Raw genomic sequence first — 9,802 nt, 5'->3', positions numbered from 1 at the left:
AATGTGTACACGCATACACACATGAATGTACACACATGCGTACACGAACGTACACACGAACGTGTACACACACACGAACGAACACACACACGAACGAACACACACACGAACGAACACACGAACGAACGAACACACGAACGAACGAACGAACGAACACACGAACGAACGAACACACGAACGAACGAACACACGAACGAACGAACACACACGAACGAACACACACGAACGAACACACACACGAACGAACACACACACGAACGAATACACACCCACGAACGAATACACACCCACGAACGAATACACACCCACGAACGAACACACACACACACACGAACGAACGAACACACACACCAATGTACATGAACGAACGTATACACGAATGTGTACACGCATACACACATGAATGTACACACATACGTACACGAACGTACACATGATTGTGTACAAACACACACGAACGAACACACACACGAACGAACACGAACGAACACACACACACGAATGAACACGAACGAACACACACACGAACGAACACGAACGAACACACGAACACGAACGAACACACGAACACGAACGAACACACGAACACGAACGAACACACGAACACGAACGAACACACGAACACGAACGAACACACACACACGAACGAACACACACATGAACGAACACACACACACACGAACGAACAAACGAACACACACACACACCCACGGACGAACACACACACACCCACGGACGAACACACACACCAATGTACATGAACGAACGTATACACAAATGTGTACACGCATACACACATGAATGTACACACATACGTACACGAACGTACACATGAACGTGTACACACACGTACAGGAACGTACACATGAACGTGTACACACACGTACACGAACGTACACACAAACGTATACACACATGAATGAGCACACACACAAACATATACACACAAAAACGCGCACACATACACGCGAACGTACCCACACACACGAACGAACGTACACACACACACGAATGTATACTTACACGAACATACACGAAAGTACACACACGTACACACACATACACAAAAACGAACATACACACACGAACGTACCCACAAACGTACACACATGAATGTACATATGAACATGTGTACACACACAACAACGTGCACACACGTATGCTCACATGAACGTGCACACACATGTACACAGACTAACGTAGACATGTACACGAACGTACACACATGTACACAACGTGAACACACACAAAACGTGCACCCAAACATACACACGTGTACACAGATCAGACACACGTCATAATTAGAACCATCAGAAGCACGATCACATTATATTAGTTAGAATATTATTATTACCTTCAGGGTAATTAAAATAACTCTAACCTTAATTAAATACCCCTAATCTTAATTAAATATCCCTAATCCTAATTTTGAAATATCCCTAACCTGATTTAAAATATCCATAATTTTAATAAAAATACTCCTAAATCTAATTAAAATATGCTTAATCCTAAATAAAATATCCTTAACCCGGAGAATTAAAATAACCTGACTGAGAAATAAAACCCAAAAACTGCAGCAGTGGACAAATGTTGAATTTAGAATCTTTTTGCAAGTCCTCATAATTTTTGTGGGTGTGTGTGTGTGTGTGTGTGTGTGTGGGGGTGTGTGTGTGGGTATGGAACATTAGGTTGGTTTCTGCTGGAGCTACTAAGGTTTACGCTATTCTGACTCATGGTATCTTCTCTGGGCCTGCGATCTCCCGTATAAATAATGCCAACTTTGAAGCTGTGGTTGTCACAAACACCATTCCCCAGGAGGACAAGATCAAACACTGCAGCAAGATCCAGGTAACAAACTCTGTAGGGTGGGAGATCTCGAGGAGAAGGGTGGAGCTAAACTCTGCAGGGTGGTAGATCTCCAGGACTGGGGGTGGAGCTAAGCTCTGTAGGGTGGTAGATCTCCAGGAGTGGGGGTGGAGCTAAGCTCTGTAGGGTGGTAGATCTCCAGGTGAAGGGTGGAGCTAAACTCTATAGGCTGGTAGATCTCCAGGAGAAGGGTGGAAGATCTCCAGGAGTGGAGTAGGAGCTAAACTCTGCAGGGTTGTAGATCTCCCTGAGTCGGGGTGGAGCTAAACTCCGTAGGCTGGTAGATCTCCAGGTGAAGGGTGGAGCTAAACTCACCCTCAGCAGGGTTGTCTCTGTCCTGTTTATCTCAGACACCGACAGTGTGTGAATGCGTAGTAATGGCATGTGTGTCTCTTTATTCCACCCCCATGCAGGTGATTGACATCTCCATGATTCTGGCAGAGGCTATCAGACGAACCCACAATGGAGAGTCTGTGTCCTACCTGTTCAGTCATGTACCTTTATAACACACACTCTTTAACTAAATCAAATGCACTTCCTTGATTTGTGGTTGTTGTTTGTGGTTCTCATACAGAACCGGTTCAAATATACCAACTTCACCATAAAATGATGATGTTTACTATAATCATCACTGCCCAGACTATCTCGGTGTTACGCAACATTAATAAGCCATACGCAGATGTTTCGAGCTAGTTACTGAGAGTTCACGCGAGTCTGTTACGTTATCCGTCACGCGAGTCCAGGCCACACTGGTACTGCTGTGGTACTGGTCTGTTATATAGTTCACCTCGTAGACACTCTGCCTGCTTCATGCAGTAAAATGCTGTTTGTTTAGAATGTTGTTGCTATGGCAGCTGCACTCCTTGTTTATCTCTTATAATCTTATTTTGTTCGTCATTGTGATTTTTTAAAACTTTTTTTTTTGGGTGTGGTATACTGCATTGCGTTAAAAGCTTTCCTACCGGCATCTGAAGATTCAGAGATTTTAAAAGTGTAAAGTAGAATGAGAAAGTGAGAGGTTTATTTTTATATACGAGTGTTCGGATGTTGCTAAATGCTGTGGATTCTAATGTGCTCTGTGTTTACTCAGGCTGTTACCAGAGTGCTTGAAGAGAGATCATTCTGAACATCTCTTCAGTTTTGACTTCTCTTGTTCTCACTCTTATTCTCACACACGTGCACGCATGTGCGTACACACACACACACACGCATACTGCACTCACACACACTTCACACACATAATTCGCACGCACGCACACACACACACACACTACACTCACGCACACACACTACACTCACACACACTACACTTCTCACACACACACTACACACACACTTCATACACACACTACACATGCACACACACACACACACACTATACTCACACGCACACTGCGCGCACACACTACACACGCGCACACACACTACACTTCTCACACACACACACTACACTCACATACACACTACACACACACACACATGCACGCACATACAATCACACACACACACACACGCTCGCGCGCGCGCACACACACTGGTAAGAGTGGTATGAATTGGCTTCATGTTGGATTTCTTTCAGGGATTTGTTTGTGTGTGCGCGCATGTGTGCGTGTGCGCAGTTCATTTGATTAGACTTATTTTTAACTCATAAGTGATGTAGGTGACTTTTATTTTGACATCATCATCCCTCTCTGTCCTGCTCAGCTGAAGTCTTGATTGTCTTGGTCAAATCTTGTTGCCTTAAATAAAACGTTACCGTGAAGGCGGAGCCTGTAGTGCCACCAATCAGAACAAAAACTGTCACATTTGGGTACAGAATGAGAAATAAATCATCTGCGAATTATACCTGCAACAGTCTCTCTGTCCTTCATTCAGGGTGCAGGAAGTAATCTTTAGACTAAATCCCCAGCCCCCAACAAACAAGGACAAACAAACAAAACAAACAAGCAAACAATGGCCTAGCTGAGCTGATGGCCTTATGAATATTAAGTTCTGATGTTGAACTTGATTTCTGGTCTTTGTACGCTGGGGTAGTAACATTGGAAGTTAACATTTTACCAATATAATATCATGAATAATATAAAAGCGGGTGTGGGCATCTGTAAGGCATAACTCGCGAGCACGAGTAAACCCGCGTGTCACGATCTGTTTTTGACAGTTTATTACTACCTCTAGATGGCGCCAGTTAGCATATTTTGAGAAACAATAAAAATCAAACTGCAATTATGTAGTTATTGCTTTAATAGTGTGGTTACCTTTAATAACGTCATGTGGTGGTTGTAGTATTGAAATAAAATTCAAAGAAGCAAACGGAGCAGAGATTTAGTAGGGAAGCGTGTAATACTGCCTGTCTACCCAACATTTTACCAGAGAAGGTGGAAACTAATATGGTAAATGGAAAAGGAACAGAGCTTATTATTACTGCAACTATAATTACTGCTGTTCTGTGCCGTACTATAAACGTGCAGGAAAAATTTAATTTTTTTTAGTTAATTGCAGTTTTTTAAAGAGAGGTTTTTTATTTGCAGTACAAACGTTCCTCTTTTTTATTTGTTTATGCCATTCTTTGGTTTAGTGCGCACGCGGCCCTTTCAGTCTTCTTATTGGCGCGAGATGTTTCTGCTTCACGTCGGCATTCGGCTTCGGGGAGACCTGAGCACGAGCTCTGGTCGCCACCTGGCAGCTGTTTCACGCGCCCCAGCACTGAGCACGTGCAAATCAGAATAACAGTAATGAGTCCATCCGCATCTTTAGAAGGTTATAACACACTGTGTGTGTGTGTGAGAGACCTATTCATTTGGTTTTCATCCGTGAATGAAGCTGTCCAACAACAAACAGACCTCTTCTAAACCCCAGATATGAAGATTAGAAAAAGAAGAACCCGAATGACCTCTGTATGACCCCTTCACCTTTTAGCCCCGGTAGTAGCGATTATTACTGTTGATTCGCTACTCTACACTTATATAGTTTGTATTTCCACGTTTTGGTCTTTTATATAGTTCACAGCTGGAAAGAAAGCTCTGCGAACGGCTCGCTCCCCGCGTGCTGATGTGCGGGAAAAGATATCTGCAGAGTTTACAGGAGACGAGAGCAGAAACCACAGAAGCCCTGTACCACTAAACCGCCTCTCATACGCTGCCAGGTGGCGACGGAGCAGTTTAAGGCCATTTCTGTGCATAGAGTTGAATGTAGAATACATGTAAAATCAGCAGCATTGGCGGATCTCCCACAGGCTTCTGGAGGTTTCTGGACCAGCGGGAAACGCGGCACGCACTGGAACAAAAAAAAAAGGTAAAGGCATGACATTTATGGCTCGTGTGTGAAATGACAGCACATTTTGCTTATAATTTCATCCAGCCGACTGTTCCAGTTTAGTGAGTTGTGTATGAAACAGGTCGTTTGTTTAACCTTTCAGCTGTTTAGTTGCCATTTTTTCCCCTCGCTCTCATTCTCAATGTCAAACACGAACAGACAGTTTTAAAGTAAATCGGCGTGGACTAAAGTTTACAGTCGAGGATAAATCCGCGATCTCTCCATGTGCATCCTGGAGACGTCAACTCCAGAGTCAAAGAGCTTCTTCAAATAACTCCGCTTATACTCGGTATTATCGGTATTATTATTAGTAGTATTACTATTATTAGTAGTATTATCTGGAATGATCCCTAATTTATAAATATATGGTTTTGTTTTGCGCTGTAACGTGGCGGATTTTACGGTTGGATCATTTTGGAGCATTTTTGCACGCGCCGCGACCGTCCAGCGACGAGTTCACGGGAGAGCGCGTGCGATCATCAGTCCCGGGAGTATACCGGCCCGCAGCCGCGCGCCGCACCCGCCACCCGCCAGGTACCAACGAGGAGCACGTGGGTGCCAGAGTGGCGCGCGAGACTGGGCTGCTCACGGTAGGAAACGTGTTGCTAAAATTGTACCAAAAAAACGTAAAAGTAGAGCACGACGACAGTATTAGTTATATTATTCGTTTGTATCTAGTGATTTTAGATATCATTTAATTTAAACTATATATTATTTTTTGGTTGTAGCCTGTTATACTCTTAAAAGAATCTCTTAGCCTTATATCCTATTATAGTCTTTAACAAATCGCCCATATTGTTATATTCTTTAGTAAGTGAATTATAATGTAAAGATAATTATAATCTGTCATATTCTTTAATTAACAAAAACCCCCAATCTTCTGTAAGTTGATTTTTGTAAATGCTGTAGACTATTCTAACTCAAATGCCTCTAGAAATTCCTGAGCTGTAGCGCCAGTGAGGCCATTGTCGGCGGCGCAGCAGTGCTGGACTGGCCAAGCCAAAGCATGTCAGGTGTCGCTCTGCAGTTCCACTGCGCTCTCCCTCCGCGCGAACGCAGTCTGCATGATTGAATGTCGAGATGAATGTGATTAATCCTAAAACAGCTTTGCAGCCTCCGCCATGGCAAACATGCTTCTTTAATAAGCAACTTTTCTCTGTGAGGTTCAGAGGTTTTTAAAAGTGTTACACCACCTAGTCTCACTCACGAGCTGCCTAAACTTCCAGGGCATGGAGGGAATCAGAGTTTACCTGCACGAGCGGGAGCTGTGGATGAAATTTCATAACGTCACCACGGAAATGATCGTCACTAAATCAGGCAGGTGAGCAAACAGGTTTTATTTTGGACAAATTAATTCCGGGGAGGTGTCGCTGTGTCCACCGCACCTGCCTGACCAGCAGATTTGTTCTCTGCACCGTGATCATTCCACGCGCGCAGTAAAACAGTACATAACCGCACGCGTTTGCACTGTTTGTTCTCTTTGTGACCGGGACGTTTGACATCCTGTCCTCGTGCACTGCATCGTCGGTTTGCCCCGAACACAGATGTGCTGTAGCTAACCCTGATCAGCTCGTTATCACGAGTCCCTTCCGTTGGCTCACGCGCCGTAACGCTGCGATCGCTTACTGAGTCGCGTGTGATCGGTAACGCTCACCGTGTTTCTCACGCGGTGTCCGTCGTGCAGGCGGATGTTCCCGAGCTACAGGGTAAAGGTCACCGGTCTGAACCCCAAAGCCAGATACGTTCTGCTGATGGACGTGGTGTCCGCAGATGAACACCGCTACAAATACGCCGAGAACGAATGGTACGGATTAAACCTGTCACCTATTACAGGAATGTGTCGTTATATGTCTGGATCAGCCTGTTCCAGCTGAATAACTAATACTCGGAGAAACCAGATCCGTGTGTGTGCGCGCCCTCAGGTTCGTGAACGGGAAGGCTGAGCCCGCAGCTCCCGGTCGGCTCTACGTTCATCCGGGTCGCACTGGACCAGACAGCTCGTCTCCTTCCAGAAACTCAAACTCACCAACAATCACCTGGACCCTGTCGGCCACGTGAGTGCTAACGCAGGATAGGAGAGAGGGATCATTGCGCACTGCTCATGACGACACCAGTCGGGAAGGATTTCAGCAGGTAGATTTAGATAAGATTCAAACGAGAGTAGACAGACAGACAGACAGTCAGTGAGACAGACAGACAGATGTGCATAAGTAGGTAGTTTCATAGATGCTTTGTGTGAACACATTATAGTATAAATTAGCGTGTAGTGTTTGAGAGGTTTAGTATCACATCTCCAACGTTTCAGATCATATTGAACTCGATGCAGAAATACCAGCCACGTCTGCATGTAGTGCAGGTGGACGAGAAGAACAGCTTTGGCTCCCACAACACAGCCTTCTGCACACACTCCTTCCCCGAGACCGCCTTCATCGGTGTGACGACCCAACACGGAGACACGCACGGAGAGAAATGGATGGATGGAGGGATGGATGTTGAATGGATATTTAACTGATGAAATGATAGTGGGGTAGACAAACACATGAACATTAATATTTCTGTCTGTTAGATCACACAGCTGAAGATTCAGAACAACCCATTCGCTAAGGGTTTCTGTGGCAACGAGGACATCAAGAAACGTCAAATGTCCAGCACAGAGGTGGGAAAACTCACATAATATAAATACACATGCAAAAATCACACACACGTGTGCACACACAAGATTCACTTCATATTTGATTGCCATTTTATTTTTATATCAAATAAAAAAAAATTTAAGTCAGTTGTTAAATTATTAATTTAACAGTTAGCAATAGACTATTAATTATTAAATGAATGTATGAACCCCTCACACCGTAACCCCTCATGCCCTAACCCCTCACGCCCTAACCCCTCACACCCTAACCCCTCACGCCCTAACCTCTCACGCCTTAACCCCTCACGCTTTAACCCCTCACGCCCTAACCCCTCACGCCCTAACCCCTCACGCCCTAACCCCTCATGCCCTAACCCCTCACGCTTTAACCCCTCACACCCTAACCCCTCCTGCTTTAACCCCTCACGCCTTAACCCCTCACGCCCTAACCGCTCACGCTTTAACCCCTCACGCCCTAACCCCTCACGCCCTAACCCCTCACGCTTTAACCCCTCACGCTTTAACCCCTCACGCCCTAACCCCTCACGCTTTAACCCCTCACGCCTTAACCCCTCACGCCCTAACCCCTCACGCCCTAACCCCTCACGCCCTAACCCCTCACGCTTTAACCCCTCACGCCCTAACCCTTCACGCCCTAACCCCTCCTGCTTTAACCCCTCACGCCCTAACCCCTCACGCCCTAACCCCTCACGCCTTAACCCCTCACGCCCTAACCCCTCACGCCCTAACCCCTCACGCCTTAACCCCTCACTCCCTAACCTCTCACGCCCTAACCCCTCATGCCTTAACCCCTCACGCCCTAACCCCTCTACCTCACGCCCTAACCCCTCTGCCTCGGTGTAGGTCCTCCCGCAGGCTCTTACCATTACCTTGGGCTGAGTCCCAGAATGGAAAACTAGAAATACCCATCACAGTTGAAGTCCACTTCCACTATCGTTAAAGTTAACCAATGTGGGAGTAATGTTTTCAACCACGTGGAACAGTTTCCGTTCCAGGTCACACACCTAATTTTGAACTGTTCCGCTCACTTCCACCAAAAGTGAATATGTTCCCGAACACTAAATGCTTGTTCCTATCTGAAACCAGAAGAAAAGCATTTTTCGGTGCGAACCATGACGACAGATTACAGACTACGTTATTCATTAGCCTATATGTAGTATTGGTATATTTCCATTATTATTTTTTGGTTGTTTGAATTATATTAACATTAGTTTAATTGTTTGATATCATTCAGTTGGAAACTTGTTTGCTTCCTCCTTTTTTCCTGCATGGATAAAAGCAAACACCTGAACAACTATAATTTAATCTCAGCGCCAATCCTTGATCTATGCACGCTTTATGGATAAAAACAAACATCTGAACAACAGCACAAATGCTCACAGGTAATCTATATGCAGTTAATCTCTGTGCAGTTAATCTATGTGAAATTAATCTGTGTGCAGTTAATCTGTGCAGTTAATCTATGTGCAGTTAATCTATGTGAAATTAATCTGTGTGCAGTTAATCTATGTGCAGTTAATCTCTGCAGTTAATCTATGTGCAGTTAATCTCTGCAGTTAATCTGTTCAATTAATCTGCAATTAATCTGTGCAGTTAATCTATGTGCAGTTAATCTCTGCAGTTAATATATGTGCAGTTAATCTCTGCAGTTAATCTGTTCAATTAATCTGCAATTAATCTCTGCAGTTAATCTATGCAATTAATCTGTGCAGTTAATCTCTGCAGTTAATCTATGTGAAATTAATCTGTGTGCAGTTAATCTGTGCAGTTAATCTGTGCAGTTAATCTATGCAGTTAATCTCTGCAGTTAATCTCTGCAGTTAATCTGTTCAATTAATCTGCAATTAATCTCTGCAGTTAATCTATGTGCAATTAATCTGTGCAGTTAATTTATGTGCAGTTAATCTATGCAATTAATCTGCAGTTAATCTATGTGCAATTAATCTGTGCAGTTAATTTATGTGAAGTTAA

General features: G+C 44.3%; 2 protein-coding genes across 4 annotated transcripts in view; both read left to right on the top strand.

Moving 5' to 3' along the window:
* Positions 1-3,718, top strand: part of prps1a (phosphoribosyl pyrophosphate synthetase 1A) — an 11,113-nt gene extending 7,395 nt beyond the window's left edge. For all 3 annotated transcript variants that reach the window (XM_035527643.2, XM_035527642.2, XM_081719925.1), the window contains 2 exons: positions 1,689-1,848; positions 2,280-3,718. In XM_035527643.2, coding sequence (XP_035383536.1) covers positions 1,689-1,848; positions 2,280-2,372 — 253 coding nt within the window. In that variant the 3' untranslated portion in view covers positions 2,373-3,718. The remainder of the gene's footprint in view (positions 1-1,688; positions 1,849-2,279) is intronic.
* Positions 3,719-4,479: 761 nt separating this feature from the next.
* Positions 4,480-7,852, top strand: tbx5b (T-box transcription factor 5b). The gene is given in 8 exon segments (XM_026996259.3): positions 4,480-4,577; positions 5,627-5,768; positions 6,405-6,499; positions 6,863-6,982; positions 7,101-7,153; positions 7,156-7,232; positions 7,484-7,634; positions 7,743-7,852. Coding segments are annotated over 8 exon segments (846 nt in total).
* The last annotated feature ends 1,950 nt before the right edge of the window (positions 7,853-9,802 follow it).

This window comes from Electrophorus electricus, chromosome 8 (genome assembly GCF_041902795.1).
Source record: "Electrophorus electricus isolate QZ-2024a chromosome 8, ASM4190279v1, whole genome shotgun sequence".
NCBI classification, from domain to species: domain Eukaryota; kingdom Metazoa; phylum Chordata; class Actinopteri; order Gymnotiformes; family Gymnotidae; genus Electrophorus; species Electrophorus electricus.
Note: the sequence above shows the minus strand (reverse complement) of the source record. Positions and strands in the feature narration are given on the sequence as shown.